Raw genomic sequence first — 24057 nt, forward strand, 5'->3', positions numbered from 1 at the left:
GCTGTGAAAAAAGCAGTTCTGCTGATGAGCAGGGGGGAGAGAGGCATTTACCAACACACAGCATCACATATAATTAGCCACAAGCCTGCACACACTTACACCACCAAACACAACTGCAGTGGCTGCAAGCCCTGCAAGGGCCCTGGCTTCCTTGAGAAACACCTCCTGTACTATTACAAGACATTAATTAGAAATGAATGCAACAACAAAAGCCTGGCTTTTCTTTCAGGTGGGGAACACAAAGTACAGGAAGGAATATTCACACCTTTCCCCCCCCAGCTCTGAAGGTAACTGTTACCTGGCACAGCACACGTCACACTTGGGATTGCCACGATACAGGGAATATCAGGATACAGTTTCAGAAGGTTTCAGGCGTCTGCCCATACAGAGCAACATCATGCCACTTTCAGAAGGTTGCAAGTATCAGCTCGTTCTTGCTCTTTAGCCCAACCTTTTATGCCCTCTTGTTCATGCATTGCACCTGTGTGCCTTCTGTTCCCTGTGGTGATTGGTCAGTGCCCCTGGGCACTCCATGGCTCGTTACTTTTAATATTATTCACCTGTCCTGCACAGCTGTAGCCCATTAGGGATGGCCTCAACCACAGCCCCACCCCAAATTACCATCAGCTGTGTGCCTACAGTTACCAAAGAAAATTATCCTACACTTGACCCATCTAACCTGTATTTCATACCAAATAAGAGGCTAACAGCAGATCCAAGGGCTGAGTGGGAGGCTGTGATCTCTAACCAGGGCAGTGACCTTTAGACAAGACACAGAACATGTTTCCTTCTTTCTCTTCCCCTTGTTTTCACGAGTGCTGCAGTCATCATTCTGTCTTCAGCCTGGGTAAAGCAGCTAAAGCACAAATGGAAATGCCAGCTCATAAAGCGCCTTTCTTCAGTGTTTCAAAGCTAATGAGCATGAATCACAGATTGATTGGAAAATCTGTGCCCGTTCCAGAGCTACTGTTTCTCATGTTCACCCCTCTCTGCTCTGTCAGAGGTGCACAGTAACAAGAGCTCAGCTCCCCAGCTGGCAGGGCCCCGCTGGCTGTACCCAACCCAGGGTGACCTCCAGCACAGACTGGAGCTCAGTGTGTTCTGTTGCCATGCTCAGGGAAAAAACACAAACAGGCTGGGACACAGCACCACACCACACACCCAAGTGCGCGCACACACACATCCCAGGGCCTCCTTCTCCTGGTGTTTATGCCCATTCATTCACTTTCTGATTAGATCATACCCGTGTCCCCACCAGCACAGGCAGACAAGGTTTCTAATGGCTCACGCCATGAATAAGTACCACTGTTTCTTGACATTTCTATGTTGACATCTGCTCTCTGATACTGAAAGCTGCCAGATGTATTAGACTTCTAAAAGGTTTGAAAAAGGAGGACTAGCAGTCTTTCGATCAGAGGAAAGCAGCACAATTTTTAATACAGGAAGAGATTCTATAGAAGGGTATAAATTGTTTATAAACACCAGTTCCCACTTCCATCCACGTACTTCAAAACTATCACCAATGCTCTTTGCTGCCTCCACTACTCTGACACACACTTCAAATCCTGCCTTATAAAGGAGCCCTAGGAGTGGAGCAATTAGCAGATTTAATTGATCATGAGGCTGTAGTGTTGCAGGAATCTGTGCATTCCTGGTGCCAGTTGAAATCCATAGGCTCTCCTTGCTGAGATCCAGTACTACAGTGTAATACAAATGCACAGCAGCCAAGCCTGAATAGAACAAATAAAATCAACCCTTTCTGAACCACTCAGCTTGTGGCAGAAACCTGTACATTGTTTAACCTAGAAAATCACTTCCAACTGCAATTACTGCCATTTCCTCTATCCTTTCCTTCAGAGCTGATCCTACTCCCCAGAGAGCACTTCATTCATGGGCTAAATTGGTGTGTGTGTGTGTGTAAGCTAAACCCAGAGAAAACAAAAGTAGGTTACAAATTGTGCACCTGCTTGTAACCCAAGTGCAGCCAGCTGGAAGGGGCACAGAAGAGGTGAGATAATGTGTGTTGGTGTCTACCTTTGCTCTCCCTAAACTCCTGCATGCCCAAGGAACATTTTTATTTCAAGAAGGGTTGAAGAAGACAAACCAATTCCCAAACTGACTCGCAATGCCCAAAAGGATACACTGCCTTTTTTGTGTAGTATTACATCTTTACCTTTTACATTATCCATGCCGCAAATTGATATTTAAAATAGAGAAAGATGAATTGGGCAATCAGTTGCATGTCCTTTCAACTATAATTTTTTATCAAAACTGACCTGAAGTAATTCACTGTCTCTCACACAATTTTAGAAACTGCTCTGAGGAAGCCTTAAACATTGGTCCACCTCCATCTACTTTTTAAATATTTTTTCCATCTATATCTGGTGCCAGAGAACAATTAAATGAAGTAGAAATAAATGAGAAAATGAAAAACTATTAGGACCCCACTGAATGAATAAGAGTACTGCAAATTTCTACTGAAAACAGAAATACTGGATTATTTCTACACAGTGGAGGCATAATGACAGGAAGTTCAAATTTTCAGCTCAGCAATTTCTGTCACCAAGACAAAAGAAGCCTACTTAATCAGCTAGGAAAGATTCTGAAATAATTAATTCCTGAAAATAAATGAGAATGGAAAAGCCTCTGGCCATCTTAGTATTTTTTGGCCTCCCTCTGTTCCTTGCATTTCAGAGCTCCAGGGCTCCCAGTGCCTAACCTAAATATCTACATGCTACATATGTCAGTCTCAATTTGCAGAGTGAAAAAACATCCCTAGCCAGAGATGTCATCAAAAGCATCAACACAGCACGGCCAGTGCAGACAGGGACACAGCTCCACAAAAACACAGCAGCTCTGACAGGGACAGCCAGGTAAGAGAGGTGGGTGCCATGAGGGCAGAGAGAGCAGATGGCTGCCTCCAGAGTGGCCCCCATGTCCCCAGAGAGGCAGGACAGGTGGATCTAAGCCCAGCTCAGCCCCTGTCACCGCAGGAACGCGTGACAAGGCTGCGAGATGCGCGAGCGCGATGCAATCTGTGCAATACTTGCCGGCCCCAGGCACCCTGCAGGGAGAAAGGGAAGCTGGCTGGGGAAGAAGGGACTTGGCTTCTCTGACTCACTTGATGTTTGCCAAACATTGGTGAAAATGAGCAAGAGCTGAGAAGGATAAATCGAGAGCAGGCGGATGCAGGCTCAACCAGCCACACCATTCCCTGTAACAGTCACCACTGATCCAGATAATTTCCTCCTTGTTATCCTCACAGACTTCATCTGTGAAACCCAGCACTGGCACAAATCTGCTGGTACACTACAACAACTCCATCCTTTTGCAGATTCCCATTACTCTGTTATAAAAACAAGAACATTCTTAAAACTATATATATTGTTTTACCTTTAAAGGCCACAATTAACAAATTTAACCTTCCAAGTGGTTGTGTTAGACCTAAGACTTGTTCATTGCATTGATACTGTAGAGCAGAGTAATGGCTGAAATGACCCCCTTACACTGGAACACACAGACCTAGAAAAGCCAAGCTCAGCCATGGGGCCCAGACCATGAGCACTCTCTGTCTTACACACTTTATGATGCTAAAAAACAGCCACAAAGCCACAAAATGCTCTGGAGTTCAGATGTTCAGCTCTAACACACATAATTATTTTCCCTGTCTCGTTGCTCTAAGTAAATGGAAATTATTTCTCCAGAGTGTCACTCACCATGGAGCTGTTGTGATGGGAGCACAGCGTGTTTGCTGATGCAACCGAGGACACAGAGGTGGGACATTCTATCCCATAGTGGGAGAAATACGCATCATTTTTGGGTTGTTACCACCACACATAGCAACTAGAGCTAAATACAGCAAAGCATTTGCAGCTACAATCTTAGTTTTACACCTGGCACAAAATGTGCTGGAAGACTCGTGATAGGAATAAAAGGCAAAGGGAACAAGCAAATCCTGATTTCAATAATGCAAGAATAGCAGTGGAGTTGCATCAGATTCATGATAGTGCAAACCATGTTAAAGCACAGGGTAGACATTGAGCAATACAACTGGTTTGGCTCTTAACACTCTTAACAAACCTGTCCATGACTTAAAAAAGGTTTATTTTTTTTCGCTCTATGTAGTTTCTTCTTTACAGAGCAAATTCTAGAACCATGTATCTGCCTGTTTACTTAAATTTAAATTGGATTACAGCTTTTTTGAAAGCAAAGCAGTTCCAGTTCTCTCCCACAGCTGAAAGAAGAATAAGACCTTCCAGCCTTACAGCAGCTGTGCTACCAGTAAAATTAGCAACATTGAACACCAGTGAGTCAGGTTAACTTGCAACTACCACTTTTCCTTTGTGACAAAGTCTTTTAGATATCTACTGCTGAAAGAAAGAAAGAAAAGCCTGTGGTTTTTCTCATTAGCTCTTCTCTGCTTGTTCAATTTACTGCTTATTGACTGCAGGAAAACCTTCTTTCCTCTAAAGCTAGAGGATGTGCTCTCTCAGATGGCACACTGGTTTCATTCTGGTTGGATCACCAAACAGAACAGCCAAGAGCAGAGTGGCCACAGCTATTTTTCTGTCACCAGTAATCACAGCAGAGTGGGGCAAAGAGCAGCATCAAGGGAAGGCACAGTGAGACTTTGTAAATGTGGAATGAGGACAGTTCAGGCAAACACCACCCAGAGGACCAGAACTGCTGTCCTACCAGTCCCCACAGCAATTTCAGGAGAGATGGTCACTGCCTCAAACCCTTTGTTTGATGGCATTCAATTTTCCACTAAATATGGTAGTTGCAAGAGTGAAATAACTAGGTAAACAAGTATTTAAAAATATTTAAGTAGCCACATTTACCACCAAGTTGAGTGCTGTGTAATATTATTATGACACTGTAAATGACACAGAGGAAAGCACAGAAACATGGAAGCAAGAGGGACCTCCTTGAAGGAGTTGAATCCAGTCCAGTGGTACGTTAGAGAAATCATATCTCATACATAATTAAGTTTCTCTTGGCTTTTTATCTGATTAAACCTATTAGAAGGCTGTAGAGCAGCCTCATTTCCTTTTCCCCTCAGGTTGTCTTTGCTTGAGCACACTAAATCCAAGCACCTCTGGATTCTTCATAGGACAATATTACTCTTCTGGCAATCCCTCTCTGCATGTTTTGTGTACATTGGGATTCTTGTTCTTGAACCTAAGTGACCAACATGATACTCGTATTCCAAAATGGGTCTCAATTACCTTATGCATGGAATAAAAATCTTAAGTAATTGAAATGAGTTAAAAGGATTAGCTTGTACACTGTAATGATTCCACTAGCAAGCATACAGCTTCCACTGGAAGTACTTCACATAATGAAACCAATTTTATTTAAAAGAGGAGATTATGATTAGGTTAGAAAAGGAAGTCTCATTTCTGTTCCTTTAAATCAAGATTACAACTTCCTGCAAGTCTTTTCCACTATGGGTCTGATTCCAAGATTTTAATTTTCCTCAAAGAATGAGCAATATAAGTAACAAGATTGGAATTCTGCAAAAAGCCAAAATTGATTATTTCTGCATTGATCCATCAACAGTGAGGTTGATGAACAACCTATAAGCTCAGGAAGAACTTCTGGGTCCTAGAAGCCCCTTTACCTTCAGTGCTTTCAGTACTAGATATAGGAACATGCTTCCTTTTTCACATGATGACCAACAGTAGCTTGTTTTCATCTGAAACACTCCAGAATGAAAAAAGCATCCTTGAAAGGAATTCTAGGAATTTAGTACTTGAGCCCTTCACCATAGACTTGGCAAAAAGACAGAAGGAAAACACAAATGTATTACAAATTCCAGGGCACTCACTGCATTACCCCTTCAACACCAGTCTCCATGAAGTTACACCAACCACAGAACAAACTCTGTCCACAACTGCATCCTCTGCTCTCCAAACTAGAACTGAGTGAACACAGACGTGCTTTCCAGGAGCACAAATTTGATCATATCCCCGTTATCACAGGAGCAAAATACACAGGAAAACTGGACACAACCCTACCATTGGATCAACAAACCTATAGAGGCAGCCCACTTACAAGAACACACAAAGCCACAACCATCAACATGAGGATTAAATTCGGCTCTGCATAAGTAGCAATTTTCCCCATTCTACGAAAATTTTGATTTTCATAGAATCAAAAACAAACCAAAAAAATTTATTTTTCCCATCCTGTACAAGGACAAAACTGAAGCCTTCTTATTTTAAAGTGTGCACGCTTTTTTTTTTTTTAAAGGGGGTACAGGTGAAAATTAGAGAAAATCATCTTTGGCTTCCTGGCCAGGACACCCTCCTGGAATACAGAAGATCCAGCTGAATGCTGAATCCAAGAAGAGCCACTCTCTGTCTCTCCCAATACATAGATCAAACTCATCTAGCTCAATTAATATTTAATTATCCACACAAAAGGGATCAACTTCCGCAGAACAGATAGAGGGCATATTGGCTGGTGCAATGCAGCTTTGTTCAGCAAAAGTAGTTCAGGACCTGAAAACAGGCTACATTACTTGGGATTTTGGAGCTCTTGCACATGGCATTTCTGACTCCCTTCCCAAAATAAATTGTGCCTACCTCGTCAAAACACAGAGGAATTCAACCTGGAATTCTTGTACTCTTGGCTATTCCAGGGTCTATCTCCCTCATCAAGAAAGTTACCAATTTTGAGGTTTTCAGAAAATAATTTGTAGAATTTTAAAAGAAATATCAAAGGCAGCTGTATTTCCTCATGAAGTCACTAAGGGTGAAGATTGGTGAGAGCTGATCTAAAATAAGACCTGAGCCACCAACACCTAGTGCATCCAACCTCAGGGATTAACAATATTTTTGGCTTAATATTTGTCAACTGAAAATGCCCAATTAGTATTTTCTAGTTGTAAAAGACTGACAGTTGTAAAAGAAGATACCCAAGCATTTATTATGCTTTTGAAAAATGAAGATGAATCAGCTGTTGGAAGACTCTGAATATGGAAACTCAATATAAGACATGCTTTCCAAGCATTCATTTGGCAGTTGTCGCAACCTTGAAAGGCTGTGGGCTACTTCACTTGAAAAACAAGGGAAAAAAAAGAAAGAGCAAACGGATATTAAAAAAGGAGCAATTCAAACACCTGCTTTGACTCCTTCGAGCTTCAAAACCTCTCTCCTAATATGATATTGTTTCCAGATAACCCAACAGTCCAATTACAACATTGGCTAGGCACTTCATCTTTTGATTCTTGCTTCCTTATATGGATTTCCATACCCCCACAAATACACCTTTCAAATTCAGAGGTGAGACAAAGCAGATATCCTCTTTCCTCCTAGATTCTGCTGAAATATAAGGCCAAGATGCTATATAAAATCTCCCACTGTGTGGGGATCTAGGTGATATTCCAAGCACAACGGGGTGGGGTGAGGGTGTTTTCATTCCAATTCTTGTTTAGACTGGATTCCCTTATTCCCTTGTGGTTGTAGGTACAGAATCTGCCCTCTGTGATAAAAACAGTGTCATCTCTTGCAAAAGAGCTTTTCCTCACCAGGTCCAACCCTATGCAGAAATCCCCAAATGCATGTCTGCGTGTTATTACGATCTGTAACAATTTGTCTTGCTCGCGAACAGTGTTGGTTAAAATGCAAATTCTATGCAAAATAGGGATTGAAGAATTCATCAGTGTATACTGCATAGAGATTAAACAATTCTTCTTCATCCTGTAAGCAGTCCCTCACATTTCAGTGTGGTAACTCAGGTTATAGCAATTGACAAAAAAGAAGGGGAGGGGAGAATAAGGGTAAACCCATTTATGTCATAATTATGCAGCACCACAGGCATCTCTCCTCCTAAAGGGGAGAGAAAGCCCAAACAGAAATAAATAGCTGCCTGCAATTAAAGCTATAAAGACATTAAAAAGAGATTACCTCAAGCGTGGGGTCGAAGCAGCAGGTATGGCAAGCTACATCTTGAAAATCAACCATTTGTGACAGAGAGACTGGACACACAGAGAAAGTGCCCTGGCAACTGGGTGTGGCTGGACTAATTCAGATTTTTACCCAGGTATTTGTCATTAGCATCACCGAATTACCACGGATGCTACGACAGCCAGCAACGGAGCTCTCCATGACTGTTTAAACATGACCTTAAAAAACATCTCCAGAAAATAAACCAAAGGTTTACAAACCTCCACCTCTCTAGCTCGAAGGAAAAGGGATGTGTGGCAGCACATGAGCCACTACCACCTTCTGTTAAAACAAACCACCCGCTCTGTTAAAGGGCAGTCAAGGAAAACCTGCGCTGAGCAGCATCCACTGCCGAACGACACCAACTTCAACAGAACAAAAAGCACAGAAAACCGCCTCGGCTCAGCCATCCGCCTCGCTTATCGCAACGCTTTCGACTCCGCATAGAAACAGACGGGGAGAGCCCCCTGCTCGCGGAGGCAGGGCAGGAGCATCCCCGCGGGCTGCAGGAGCCCCAGCACCGCGCCCCGCCCGACTCCGCTGCCAGTCCCGCTCCCACCTTCTTGGGTCTCTTCCTCCGCTGGCTGCCGCCGTTGCACTTCTCGCCGCCGTCGCTCTTCTGGGCCGCCTCCTCGTTCATCCTAGCGAGTGGAACTGCCGGCGCCGTGCCGTGCCATGCAGGCTCCGCGCCCAGCCCCAGCCGAGGGTGGCACCGCCGGGGCAGGGCCGGGGGCGGGCACACACACGGCGGCGGCGTTGCCGTGGTGGCGGCGGCGGGGCGGGGACGGCGCGCCCGGCAAGGGGGTGATGCTCTGGGGGAGAAACGCTGCTGGAATCACACAGTGCCTGGGGTTGGGAAAGACTCTCAAAGCTCATCTTCTAGTTCCAGCCCCCTGCCATGGGTAGGGACCCCCTCCAGTAGCTTAGGACAAGCTGCCCCGTCTGGCTTTGGACACTTCCAGGGATGGGGAAGCTCTTCGGCACCAGATGATGCTCACACACCTTCCTTGTCCCCAAACCCATTCGCCACAACTATAACATCCAAGAGAGATGATTCACTGTCACTACCAAAGCAGACAATGGCAGCCTGGTTGACACAGCACACAAGGCGTTTGTACCACTAAATTAAATCACCTCCTCCTTGGGTTGGAAGAACAACACAGCAACATTCACATGTAAATGTATTCTTCTATTTCTTCTGATGAACGCCTTAAAAAGAAAAAAAGGATTTACAGTGTTCCACTTCCGACTAAAAAAACAGCCCAAGTAAGTCGCCATCCTACTCAAACAAAAGAAAAAACTCCCTTTAACTGCTTACTCAGCAGAGGAGAGGCTGGAGAAAGTGGAAAGGACCCAGTGAGGCATGAATTCACTCTCCCACAATCGTGCTGTCTGCAAACACAACGAACATCTGCAGCACAACAACAATGTGAGCAGTGTAACAACCTCAAAACCTTTTCTTTTCCTCACTTTGAGAGCGACTGCTTTGTTACTGCGAGCAGTAGTAAATTCTAGACTAAAATGAGAAAACTCATGTAGAAGTAAGGGGAGCTACAGATCTTGAAGAAGGCGGGTGCTATACAACACTGCATCTGTTATGCCATAATTAGAGCTGCAGTCACAGTCACAGCAAGGATTTTGGGGAAGATGTACAACAGTCATTTGTTATCAGTGTCAGGCATCCACGGAATTCATTTGGGGAACCTGTGCAGAAGCAGCTATTCTTCTAACTTAGAAACACAGATGTTGATTTGAAAGAGAGAGGTCATCTCCCATTTCTCATTTTAATAAAATTTTTGCACAGATTCATCCCTGCCCAGCCCTTTCTCATACCAAACTATGCCCTTTACACTCTTTGCCTGACATTTGTTTATTCCCAATTAGTGATTCTTGGGGTATGTGGCAATTATGTATTATGTATTTTCTTCTTACAATGTTTCTTGCACTATTAAAAAATTAAATCACTGCTATTTCTGAGAGTAAAGATGATGTAAATGCCAATTACACATGATGGTTCTTGTCACCAAGAATCATGCATGATGGTTCTGAAAACCCAAAGATGGCGTGATATTGCAGTGATGTAAAGGGGATGAAAAATAAACTATCTCACTCTGCCAAATCCATCGCTTGTCCCTCTGTCCCTAGAGATGGGCCTTTTTATTATATTTTTATTTCTCTATTTACTTTGAGTCTTCAAACTGGAAAAAACAAGGAAACAGTATTGCCAGAGACTTCCATGATAGCCAGAAAATGAGCAGATTTTCCAGAGACACTTAAATGATGGAAGGCTTGATGTCTGGTGAAAGGAAAAATTCTCTGGGAGTCACTGTGAGGAGCAAAAGGGCAGCACTCCAGGGAGGCAGCCAGTGCTAAGTGTAGGCTGGAAGGTGTGAGGGAGGAGTGAGACACACACAGTTTGAGGATTTCCAATTTCCTTCCACATTTCTCACCTGACCTTTCCATCTTTTCTATGAGTGCATGGGAGTTGCACTGTCACACAGCTCCCTGATGAATCAAGGGTACAGTGTGACAGTGCCCACAAACAAAATACTGGAAAAGCCTGTTGTGACAAGCATTCCAGCTACAAATCCACCCCAAATTCACAGGTACAAGTTGGCTGAAGGATGACAGCCTCATTAACATGAACTGCTCTTAGCTCCTCTCCCCAGGTCCTGGGCATTCACCTTTGGCAGTACAGCTTTAGGTGTAGACAAAGAAAGCAAACGTTCTTGCTCAGTAACAACACATCAGCACACTTCATTTCCCATGATCCCAGAAATCCAGCATGAAACCAAACCAACCTAACCAGCCAGGGAGTGACAGAAGGTGTCAACTCACAACAGATCTAATAACAGCACACAAGCAGCCCTAAGAACCACACAAACTGCCTCAGAAATGCCCAAACAGTCAAGCAAGTCCTAAATATTCCGAAGTGCTGAAGGCATTCATGCTCTTTTTAAAAAGTTAGGAGAAAAATATAATAGTATGTGCATTCTATTTCCTTCACAAAATTTATTAGCTGAAAAAAATATGTAGACATAAACTTCCAACCCAAGGAATTACACAGAAAGTCATTTTTAACTTGCTTGAAAAAGGGCTACAGTCACATACCTGATCAGCCCTCAACAGTTTAGAAAGAGGATATCAGATCTCCAAACCGTATCTGTGCACCCACAGAACCAGGAGCAAGGGCTGGTGCTTTATGATGGGACAGTCTCCATGAATGAGGGTTTAGGTGAGCAAGTGGATTTATATGTGGAGACCTCCCATAGATATATCCCATCAGTTTGGTTGTTTCCAGGCTGTATTCATTACACCTAAGTCCAGCTGCTTAGTTCACCTTAATCCACCCCACATCTGAACCCCAGCCTCATGTAACAGATTAAAAACACACAATTACCTCTCTTCAGACAGCTTCCATCAAGGGAATTTCACCCCAGCTTAAATTTACCGTACAAAGCTGAAAATAAATGATGCAGAGGTGTGAAGCAACTCCCTCAAAGTCCTTGAGCAGCATGCTGGCCATTCTCCCTGAAGCACTGCCAGAAGCTTCCTGCAGTACATGAACATTCAGGGCAGTGGTACCACAGGAATCCCTTTAACTCACTAAGTGCAGTCAGAGGGGCTTTCTTGCCCTTCCTTGCCCGGGTATTTTCCAGAGCCTCACTCCCAAACTCATTCTTATTGCCATGTAAACCAAAGGCAAAGGAGAGTGTTCCTGTTAGAGCTGCTGGCAGGTGGCTCCAGCCTGCACCAAGCAGTGTAATGCTGCAGCTGGGTCGCTGCTGCTGTGCAAGATAGCAGAGTTATCACTACCTCAGCCATGTCTATACCATCAGTCTGACACAGGATTTCCCAGAGTCATTCCCTATACCAGCATTCCAGGTGGCTTCTGCTATTAAAAATTAAATTCTACAAGACCAGCTCAATTCCTGATGAATTTAATAGCAGCAGATCCATTAAGATCTTTGTTGTTGTGGTCAGAATTTACACAATGAAAATTAGAACTTTATATACTAGTTGAACCACATAATCTTTCTACATCCAGACCCTACTTCATATTCTGCACCTGTACTACCTACACATAACAAAACATTGAAACAGTGTTGTCAGCAAGTCAGGACACTCCCACATTCACATTTTGGAAACTGAAGACCAGGGGTATCTTATCAGTGTGTCATATACAAATGGGAGAGAGTAAAGACCAAAACAGGCTCTTCTCAGTGGTAGCCAGCAACAGGCACAAATTGAAATGCAAGTAAAGAAGCACTTTTTAAGTAAAGAAATATATTACCTAGCCAGACTAGGAATTCTTAATCCTTAGAGAAACTCAACACTTTACATGGCATGGCCCTGATATAAGACAAGAATTGGACCAGAGACCCATCTCCACTCAGCCTGTCCTAAAAGGAAACCCTCTGCATTTGTCACATGACAGTAGTTGTTAAAAGCATTAAAATACTCAGCTATTCCAGCTGAGTAATTGCAGATAGTGTCATTGTTAAAATGGTGACACCTGTATTCTCTCAGTCCCTTCAATGCTTATAATAAAGCCCCCTCTAAATACCACATGTGCTAAGTGCTCTGTGTCTACTCAGCAGTGTACCACAGATAATCACGTGGGATTTTATCGACCCACCACTGCAGGAGTTTCTGCTGGTTACCTTGAGCTGAACCTCAGCTGCCATCTGGCCCACTCTGATAAGAGAGCAACAACAGAGCAAAGCACAGGAAGGTGAAAAAGCTGCCTATGGTTTACCACTGACTAATTAAACTGAGCTGTAACAGCAAAGAGATAAACTACGCATCTATTTAATTATATTTTAAAATCTGAACAACTATAATTCTGATGAAGTAAAATAACATTTATCACCCAAATAAGCATCCTAACACACTGTTACATAAGTGCTCCCTTTTTTTTTCCCTCCTCAATATATAAAGGACAAACACAAACTGCTAATAAGCAGATTCCTCCAACCCCATGATAGCTTTCCATTAAAAATCACGGAATTCTTACTGACCACCTTGTTCCAATCCCCCTGTCTTGGGCAGAGAGAGCTTCCACTAGATCAGTTTGCTCCAAGCCCCATCCAACCTGGCCTTGGACACTTCCAAGGATGGGGTAAGGGGTAACCACACCTCCTCTGGGCAACCTCCTGAGCCAGAGCCTCACCACCCTCAGAGGGAACAATTTCTTACTAACAGCCAATCTAACCCTGCACTCTACCAATTTGAAGCCATTCCCCCTCATCCATGTCCTTGTAGAAAAAGTGTTTAAGCACTGGAATGCTACAGACTTTGAATCTAAAACACAAAACAAGGTGATGTTTATTTAATCTGGATTTCTATTACACAGCCATGAGTGACTTGGTATTTAATCATCTCAGGACAGCAGAAGAGCCAAAAAATAGGCAGCCAACTTCTAGGAAATACATCTGATATGTCCTTCCATAGTTTCAACAAATCATGTTTGAAAAGGAAAACCAGTAGGAATACAATAAATGTGGAATCCTAGCCCCATTTTACTCCTTATTTCTGAAGAAATCAGTTCCTCAGAAGTCTCCAGTTCAGCACCTGTGCTTGGACAGCATGAGGAGCTGAGCCCCTCTGCCTGTGCCAGGCTGGAGAGGGTCTCAGGGGATGCACCCCCGACACCTGCACAGCACAAACACCTGACATCACCAGCTCCCACACAGCACAGGGAGAGCAAATATTTCTGTGCCACACACACTTGGGTGACTCATTTCCTCGCAGGAGTATCTGTTGCTGGTAGCAGCCTCAAAACAAAGAGGGTGTCTCTGCATCCTTGTGTAAAGGACAATAGGGAGTAGTACCCTGTCATCATCAGTCACATCTGACACAGCTGACAACATAGAGTCAAACTGCAAAGTGTGGATTACAGAAAAGGCTCTTCTTTCAAAGCTAAATATTTACAAATTGTGAAAATTTAACATCTGAGTTAAATACTGTTAACTACTTTTATATGTGTTTAAAATATGTATATTTAATAACTTGGCTCTATTCCTTGTTGCTTTTGTTCTCTAGAAAAGCATCATTCAATGAAAGCAGCAAGGAACTATCAATATTTAACATGTTTTAGAGGGATTCTCAACAGCCTTTAAACACCGGTGAAAGTCAAGTCAGCAGTGCTATATGCTGGAAGGAATCAGAGGCTACCTATCACAATATCCAATAAAAAAATTAAGTCATGCAGAATGCAAATTTGACATTCTTTCCTTACCAAAAAGAGTGTCCTCTATTTTTTTCTCATCATTGAAGCCAAGCTACTACTTTCACTAGACACAGAGAGCAAATGTGAAAATAAAAAATGAACTTTAAAACAATGGGTTATTTTAATGAAACACTACATGACTTTGTCCCTCAATATTAACACATCTGAGTTCCTGGGACTCTACTGTACTCCCACATTAAAATTATCAGCCAAATTCTGCAGAAGTAGGGCTGCCTGCCTAGCCCAAAGTGCTCCACAAAACCCCTACACAGCAATCAGTGCTACACTAACCAATAGCTAAAAAGTAGATTTAAAACATGCTGGACCATGGAGAAGAAATTCCTGCCCTCAGCTGTGGCATGCTGCAGATCAAACAAATGAAAATCCATCAACTGAATGCACCGTTTTCCGCCCAGTGGGAGCTGCAAATTGATCTTTTGCATTGCCCATCCATCTGGGAGTCAGGATTGTGGGGATGTGACCTCACATATCACCTCTGCCGAGAGGACACCAAACTTGGGCAAGAGAAAAGGCTCTTAAGTCCCCTGCAATTGCCATGCTGGTCACGTGCTCCATGGCGATTGCTATAGTAACCAGACACTTGCCAGGGAGACTTTCTAGCTCAAAGCATTCTTCTCTTATGCCTTCAATTATTTTTCTTCTGATAACTGTTAATTTAAATTTTTTTTGGCATAAAGGAATTGACAAAATTTTTTTGTGTTCATCTGGTAAAGAAAAGACTACCAGAAACGAAATCTGAAATCAGTTATAATAGAAAGGAAAATTAGAAAAGAGCTTTGTGTCATGGGTTGATAAAATACAGCATTTGTATTATTTAGCATACACAAACTACAAGAGAAATGTGATGCATTTTAGCAGAATGTAACAAAATTAATAATTTTTTTTTTTGCCAAATACTCAATAGAGCCTCTAAGGTTGCTATTACTATAGGTATGGCTGTTAGTTATGATTCCTATACAGAACCTTCTCTCACTAGGTAAAGTTTTCCTTTTCCTGTGAAATATTCTGACCAAATTTCCATTTCTTGAATTTAAGGTTTTGATACTGTCTCAAGATGAATTTGAAATGCTCACCTGAAAGACTTGAGCTATTAAAGGCTTTATATCCACATGTTTTGGATCAAAAAAAACACCAAGAGGGTAACAGGGTTGCCAACACTGTTGGCAAGATCAAGAACCAGGACTGAATCTGGGAATGGTACTGGTGGCATAGGAAGAGTAGAGAAACTACCCTCAAGGTTGGAAAAAGGGAGATGGACAGAAGAGTCAGTGCTTCCTAAAGCTAACGTTCTCCTAAACCAGGCAGGAAAAGGTCAACAGATGGTTGTCTACTGTTCCAGAAGCAAGAAAAACTAACCAGCAAAGACACCCATGTAACTTTAGTTGTACCTGTATTGATTTATATACTCTAATCATATAGTTTCATATCAGTTCCTTCACCAGAGCCACCTGGCTCTCAGGGCTGATATGGCCACACTGAGGAATCCACAGGAGATTCAGAGCAAGGGCATCTGTTGCCTGATTTGCAAATGGATTCAGAGAAATTGGCATACATGGTGTAGGACAAGGAATGGGACGTTGTCTTCACAGCCAGAGCAACCCATCAGCACAGCAGATAACAGCACCCATGCTGCTCCATCTGTCCCCTCCTCATGCTTCATGAAAGACAGGTGTTTAAAAACAAGCTGTTCACACAAAGTTTCTCATTTTGTTGGATGCTCCACATCTGCCTTGTGATCTTTTCCTCCAAGGATTAAAAGGGCTCAGAGATAATCACAGCCAAAAGGACAGTTTCGACCTCAGATCAATGAGATGAAATACACTAACTTCAAAAAAAACCAGATCCCTGTTTTCTGCAACTAAGGGCCCAAACACTCAAAACTTTTGAGTATTTATCTCCCTGTCTTTCAGCATTCCATCCACTGAACAGGAATAACTGTGTCTCTTCACCTAACAGAAACATAATGAAAATGAAGTAATTATTTTCCACACACTGCATAGTACTTTGATGCGCACAATAGATGAGCCCCAAGGGACTAATAATTCTGTCTTCAAAGGGATGTTTAAACAACATGTTCTAAATAAGGCCTGGGGCCACAAATTGAACAATGAGTGAGAAACAAGCTGTGGAGTAGCTGTTCATTAAATGTGTATCATTAGTTTGTTCATCGAATGCAGCAGGATCTGTGGAAAAAGTATTAGGGGCATGTGTAATTGAGGCCTGTATGGTGATGTTGGGACATGACTGGGTCAAACAGAGGCTGCAAAAGCCTCTCCTAACTCTGCACTCTGCATTAACTCCTTCCTGCGTAGTTCTGAAGTGTGTGTGTACAGGTATATATATGTACAATGAGTAAGGACTCAAATATGGGATAGGATCAGAGTGATTTGACAGCCCCTGCCATTTCAGTGATCTCATCTCTTAGGTAGCAAATGTCAAAGCCATCATTAGGAAGCTGTTCAAAACAGGAAAGGGCTTGCAAGAATTAGTTCAGAAGCAAAAGAAAAGGTTAATTAATTGAAAATATATATTCCACAAGCAAAACTAATCACAAGCTCTTCTAACTTAATCCAGCATTGACACCAGCTCCGTTGGCTGTTAGCAAGCATCACCAGAACCAATCCCTGGCACTCCAGGAGTGTCATATACACATAGCCAAGTGCAACTCACTACAACCTGATTTTGTGAAGGCCAGAGAGAAGGATGAGCACAGAACACAGCAGCAGTTTGAGTCCACCCATAAGACAAGGAAATGATTCACGCAGTGGTCACTTAGAGCACAGAGCTCTGTGCAGCGGTGGGGACCTTCTGCTAAGTCATAATCTCTTAGAAAATTTTACTGCTTTTCACAAGGTTTTATTTTTAATTATTATTATTATTACTGTTACATGACAGATTCCTTCAAGCCGTTTCATAGTCCTGTTTCTTCAGGCTCAAGGAGGAATCACAAAGTACTGCAACCTTGAACCATACTTGCCCCCCAAAAACTGCAAATACTGGCATCTCCCTGCACCCCATTTTTTCCTGCCACAGTGTTCCATTTTGAAGTGTCATAGTTAAATATCTGGGACAGTTTCTTGCCTTGAGTGAAAAAACACTTCCTCCACCTTCCAGAGAAAAAACTGTATGTCTATATATTTAGCAACAAAAACTGGAGTAACGTGTAACAAAGAATTTGTTCTTCCCTTACTGTAAAAGAGCACTTCAGCTCATCAGGCTGACATTCTTCTACTGAAAATCCATCTTGTTAGAAAATATTCTCTTTGGAACTGTACCAATATGTACTTAATGAAATACACATTTAAAAAATAGGAGTCGCTTCCTTTTTATTTTCACCCACAGGTGTTGTAGTTTGAAAAAAAATATTTTTAAAATAACCACTTTCACAATATTAAAAAAAAAAAAAAAGGAGCTAGAAGATGCTCTCTTTGTGTTCAAATAAGACACTCTGTGCACAAAGCTGTTTAGGTCCTCAGTGCTGGACTGAAGACAAGCTCAGGCCCAGGCTGTACTGGGATTTTCTGTGGATGTGCCTTGGTCATCCAAGGTCAACAAGATATCCCTCCCAGTCCTGAGGCTGCTCTGAGCTGCTCTGGCAAATGACACAGGAGAAATTGAGTTTGAGATGACCCTTTTGCTATGTCCTTAGCCAAGCACCACGTTCAGTGGTCTTTCAATTCAGTGAAGCATTTAATCACACTTAAGTGCTTTTACATATCACCATGTTCTTAAAACGCATGCTGGAAGGGTAATTATAAAATAACCTCCCACAGCAGCCTCTAAGTTTATCTGTCCTGCAAATTATAGTGTATAACAATGGCACATCATTTCTCTGTAGTTTTTTTTACCTTGATGGAATCATCTTTAAACCGTAAATGTTTTTAGGTCCAAATTCTTAAACAGCATGAAACAAATGCTGTTCCTGCTTTATAAGTTACCCTGGATAGGCAGAACTTACTCAAGATCTTGAACAATTTACAAGTAAATTATATTTAATAATCAAACCAATGATGAGTCCTAAATAAAATCAGCTTAGCATCAGAACATACTGCCCCATAGTGAGCTCCATTTTGGAAACAGGCTGGAAGAGACCATATTTTATAGCTGACACTTCCTTCAACAAAAATTGCTGCACATACCAGCCTCTCTCAGATTCACCTTAAGAAGGTGACATTGCTCTTACCATGTGGCAATTAACACTCCCACGGTGAGTAACAGGATGAATCACTCTAACAAAAGCAAAAAGCCCCAAATTTTTCAAGGGAAATTGCTACACTGTCTATTCTGCTTTCCAACAGGTCCTTCCTTCACACACCCTACTGTGAACAGCCCTGGCACATTTGATCTTAGAATCACTTTGCTGTTTACAGCACCCTAAGCCAAAGCAATGAATGCCTTCATTTTTAACGCCCTGTCTCTATAGGAAACTCTGACAGTGAAGAGCAAGGACAGTCTCTGGACCACTGTTTATTCCACAGCCAAGCCTGGGGGCAGTATGGGACCCCAGCTTTGGGAGACAGCCATGTCTGGATCCACAGCCCTCAGCAACCAGAGATGATTTTCACACCATCTTCCTCAATGAATACTCTCCCCAGAAGCTGTGCTAGTGTCACTGCTGCCCACACAGGTGCTGGAGATTACCTAACTTACTCTACGTGATCATTTCAGCTACTGGAGAAATCTTCTCCTTGTGTAAAATAGGAAGGGGGATCAGAGGGAAGAGCAACACCTCTGCGGAGCACCAGGAGCTCACTGCAGCTTAGAAAATAATAATAATTTTAAAAATAACACCAATACAGTGCTGGGAAAATGTTCATCTGCCAAGCTATGGAAGATGAAGGTCATCTAGAAAATGTGTACATGATGTAGGATAAATTTGCCCTAAAGAAGTTCACAGTTGCTGTGCTTTGACATGCCTGCTCTGGGAAATGGAGGAACAGAGCACAAACCTGGGTTGGTTCTCAGACAGTAGGATTGAAAAGCTTCCCAGAAGTTATTGGTTTGTTTGATGAAAACCCTTTCACTCCACAGTGGCAACAACAAAACAGACTTGGGGAAAAAAATGTTATCCAAATATTCTTCCAAACACACCTTTGGTTTGCTGAGGCCCCCCTTCATCCAAAAAGAGTTCATCTGCCCACAAAAGCATTATTCTGCTGACACCTACATTAACTCAAGAGCAGGGACAGTGACCTCCCCTTTCCTATTTTTGTTCATAAGTTTGCAAATTTTTTCTTTGCTTCCAAACCATTTGCTAAACTTATTGCATTATAAATAGCTTTCAAATAAAGAAAAAAAAATTAAAATTTCACATTTTTGGGTAACAAACTATTTCTCACCAAAATATTTTGGTAAATGGTACATGTCTTTGTCAATTTAAAAAAAAAACCTCTAGAACATCTCGATCTTGTGAAGTATTGTCAACTTTTCTTTAAACACGACTATGGGTTAGTAACTGTCTTGCCACATTTCTGGTGGTATTAGAGCAGAGTGAAAAGTCCAACTTGGAAAGTCTCTAGAAATAAAATCTGAGAAGGAACAAGGCCACCTGAAGAGCCCCATGGCACAGGGACAGTCCTGCTGCAGCCACAAGAACCTCTGCTACGCTTGACCTTGAGACACGAGGGAGGAAGATTCTGGGCTCAGTCCAAGCACAACAGGAATTTTTCTACTGGTGCAAAGAAACAAAGAAAATAGAGGAAAGCTAATAAACCCAAAGAAGACTGTCTACCCTCATCCATAATTGATAAGACACCATGAAGCTGGTGAAATAAATGAACTGCACCCAACTTCAGGGTGGATCCAGAAAACTCTATACAAAGATCTTTTATCTATAAACTGTGAGTTATAAAGACTGTTTCCAGATCTGCAATTAACGTATGCAATTATCTGGGAAAAAGCCTGAAACGTTTGAGTCCAACAACAGGAGGACACAACAGGCAGCAAATAAATTTAGATTATAATAATACAGAGCAGTTGTCACTGAAATAGGCAGTATACATTTGGTATCTGTTTTGCTGTATTTTTATAACAGACATGTAATAATAATGGCTTCTTTCCCTTCTGCACTAAAGTCAGGATGTTTAATGAGCCCAGACAGAGTATAGAGTGGCTTTAGCATCTCTCTCCAGCTACAATAGCACAGAATTTTGAAACCCAATCTGATTTAAAACATCAGAGCTAATAGAACACTTAGGAAACTGATTATTTTTAACTCTCTGTAACTGCGATCACAAATTTTCATTTTGGAAACACAGGCAAGACACACACATGCAGAACAATAAGAAAAGATAAACAAAACATTTTATGTAAAATAAATGGATGCCTTATTGTGCAAAGACTTGGAAATATTTCCTGTTGCCAGCAAAAATACTCATAAAATTTGGAATGTGAAACAACAGCTGGGAACAGTTAGCTACAGGAGAACCAGTCTGGTTTGCAGTCATTTCAGAAATCAGTGCACAGAGTGGCAACCATAGGTTTTCATTTCCTTTTTGATAAGCCTTTCAGAGGGAGAAAATTCAGCAGTATTTTTCCCTGCTATACTTTGAAACCTACTATGAATTTCATAAGCTCTTATTTGAAGGGTCTAAAGCAGACTTGAAAGCACAATAGTCAAAACAACCTGTAAACCGCCATGCAAGGGATCAAAAGGATCCCTAGCCATGAGGGAGCACAAAAACAACCAGGGAGCACCAGGCTTGGCCCACAGTCACAGCACTCACTCTAGGCATTTTTTACTAACTGGCTTCTTGATTCCAGCAGTCAGAACCAGTTTGTTCATCTTCTAGATGAATTTCCTCCTGCAGCAGATGTACATCTTGTCTCACACGGCTTTTTCACACTTGTTTCCACAAACACATCCTTGCTTTTTACTGCACAGGATGGGAATCAAAATCTGGTACAAGAAGAGGACTTTCAATTCCACAAAAACAAGTACACAGCAAATAAACCTCATTGGTTGCCAAAAGACAGGTTTGCTTCCCACCAGAGAAGACAAACATTATTCAGATGCGTATGCCCACAACTGTTTGCAGATTCTCAGCACAGAGGCAGAGAATTGTATTTGAAATATGAAGACATTAAAAAAGCTAATGTCAAATATGCAGACTTTGTTCCAGGAGAAAAGCTTTCATTAATTTTTCACTTGATAATGAGTTTTTGTTCCTTCTCTGCAGTATTTGTAATATTAGAAAAACACACTGTGTTTTGATAACATTTGAGAAACACAAAAAGTCAATTTTGTTACTCTTTCTAGTTTTCATTTTTAATGGAAATATTTGCACTGCTGACATTGGCACGAAACCTAGGTAATGTGTCTGAATGGAATAAAGGCTATGGTGAAAAATTGTGAAAAGTAACTGGTAAACACCATTTCTTCATATAGAATTGGGCTTATTTTACTTTTAAAATGTAAAACCAGCTTGGATTTTAACACATATGACCGCATTACTCCAGCTGCATATTACCATCAACAAGAAAAACCCATTAATCTCACATAGGGCTTCTAATACAGAAGTAAAAGTGTTCACTTTAGAAAGCATATATCAAGTTCAACGAAACTAAATGCCTTGGTGAAGGCTTTTATTTCTTCTTTTTCAGCCATCCCTACAGCTTAGTGTAGCCTGTTGAATCAACCATATGCGAAGGTAAACTCTGCATTTTTATATCATTGTCTATGATTTCATAAGTTATATGACTTATTAAAAGTGAAGTCAAGGACTGCTGTTTAACACAAGAGGAAAATTAAACTTTAAGTCCTTTCACTAAGGAGAAAGATCCCAAATACAGATAAAACAATTACCACTACATATTTTTATCTCGTGTTAATACACAGAGTTTAACCACACCAAAGACTGAGATATAAACTGCTGTTATTAGAGGCCTGGAACGAATTCACAGAAAAACCACTGTCAGGTCAGTTCTCCCATATCCAGCTCTATATTCTAAACAGGATCTCCTCCCTCCAGAGCTGCTTTCTGTTGCTGCTCTCTCCAATCAATAGCACTTCAGATAATAAACCAGGTCTGTCTCCCTGCCCACAGCTGCAAAGGTCAAGCTGATCAGAAGATCAGTGTTTTGAGGAAGAATGGATCCAGGGATTTTGACATTCAAGAAAAGGAGGAGCAAGAAAACCCACTTGCAGTAGGCCTGGCTCCACTGAAGGCAGAGGAACCCCAAGCTCTGCTGGGGCTCTGAACAGCCATGGCTCACACTGACATGCAGAGACTCAGAAGGGCCAGCCTAGAACTGGTACTGTTCTCCAGCACATCTCCACGAGCATCGTGCATTTTGAAAATGTAGACTCCAGAAAAGTATGGGATGCTCAAATCCAACAAATTCTTTCAGAAAAAAACGCTGTAGAGGCCAGGGTTTTGCAGGGGCACAGGAAAAAGTTTAATTATTTCAAGAAGATGGAAAACTGCCTTGATATTTCCTTCCCACCATATAGCACCCTGTTTCTATACAATTGTATAGTTGTCTGCTGCAATTGCTCCCTTGGCTTGTAATTTCAAGTGTTTTGACTTTTATCTAGCTGCTCCTGTCCTATATATAATTTTTTCTGTCCTATTTTTCCCCCTACAAATTCTTCCTTTCTTTCCCTCATTCCATTCTCTTGTGTTTTCTGTTCACAATTCCCCTTTTAGCTAAACTGTATCAAAATATATATGTGTGTGGGTATACATGTGTGTATGTTTATTAATAATAACACACTGAGTGTTTACCAAGACTCCTGCAATTTGTTTGTTCTAGGCCTTCTGTTGTCTCGTGTATGAATCATCCATTTAGGCATAAAATCCTTCAAGAAAAGGAGCGCTTGTTGTTCTAAATTCATACAGTGCCTAGCACATACAGCCCCATTCTTATTTATTATAATAACTGCACCAGTGCTTTTGATTTCCTCACTTCTAGAACACTGGATGCTTGCTTTGTGCGCCTTCACTTCTCTAACAAACCGTTAAGAGAAAAACTACAGCAAGAATTGCACATGTGACACAGCAAAGCTTTGTATTTGACATGGAAACCTGACAGGAGTATGGCAGTGGCCAAAACAGGTCCTGCCCACTCTCCCTGCACAGAGCATCATCCACAGCTCCCAGCAGAGCCTCTTTTCCTAGAGGAAATGCACAGTCCCTGTGAACATCCGCACCAATTTCACATGCACTTTGTGAGGAAAATGGAGCCATTTGCACACAGGCATGACCCACTGAAATGCAGCCTGGCAGAGGGGCAGCAGTGAGAGGAAGGAATGACATGTTGCTGCTCCCAGACACTGTAGGACACTCTGAGCACTGCCTTCCCTAACAAAAGCTTCTTTTCATTAAAGAGTGGAAAAAATCCCCTTTTATTCTCTAGCCTTTGAAGGGCTTACATCATCACTTCTTCAATTTCAGGATTTCAGTGAAAACAAGCTTTCTGCAGGGCTGGTCAAATGACAGTTAACTAAGAATTCCTGGGAGTGTTTAATCTACACTCTCTATAAATTTATCATTAGGGCACCTTCTAATAATGACTCATCTAATGAAGAAACAAAAACACAGCAGAAACCCTCCCTGCTCCTACAGTGTTAGTTACAATGAACCTGGGCATCTCTCCACCAAAGCAATCACCAAACCCCTTTTTTTCCCATCGCCTTATTAGCCCCAAGGCTTCCAAGCAAAAAACACCACCAGCTTTATATATTGCAAAGAAAATATTTTAACACTGGCCTTTCATTACACACACAAAAAAAATTTCATCATCAAGGCTGTGTCCAACAGCTGCCTTCAATGTGATGGCAGGAATTATTTGTGAAAAGGAATACTATTAATAAGGGAAAAGGCAGTTGCACCAGCCTTGTATGGTTTTTCC

General features: G+C 41.9%; 1 protein-coding gene across 9 annotated transcripts in view; it reads right to left on the minus strand.

Annotated features, from left to right (window-relative positions):
• Positions 1-24057, minus strand: part of ANK2 (ankyrin 2) — a 254369-nt gene that overhangs the window by 176557 nt on the left and 53755 nt on the right. For 8 of the 9 annotated variants that reach the window (XM_030947254.1, XM_030947247.1, XM_030947234.1 and 5 more), the window contains exon 1: positions 8512-8678. The exons of the other annotated variant lie outside the window; for it this stretch is intronic. In XM_030947254.1, coding sequence (XP_030803114.1) covers positions 8512-8592 — 81 coding nt within the window. In that variant the 5' untranslated portion in view covers positions 8593-8678. Of the gene's footprint in view, positions 1-8511; positions 8679-24057 lie in introns of those variants that run through there. 9 annotated transcript variants of the gene reach the window in all.

The sequence above is a fragment of the Camarhynchus parvulus genome, chromosome 4 (genome assembly GCF_901933205.1).
Source record: "Camarhynchus parvulus chromosome 4, STF_HiC, whole genome shotgun sequence".
Taxonomy (NCBI): Eukaryota; Metazoa; Chordata; class Aves; order Passeriformes; family Thraupidae; genus Camarhynchus; species Camarhynchus parvulus.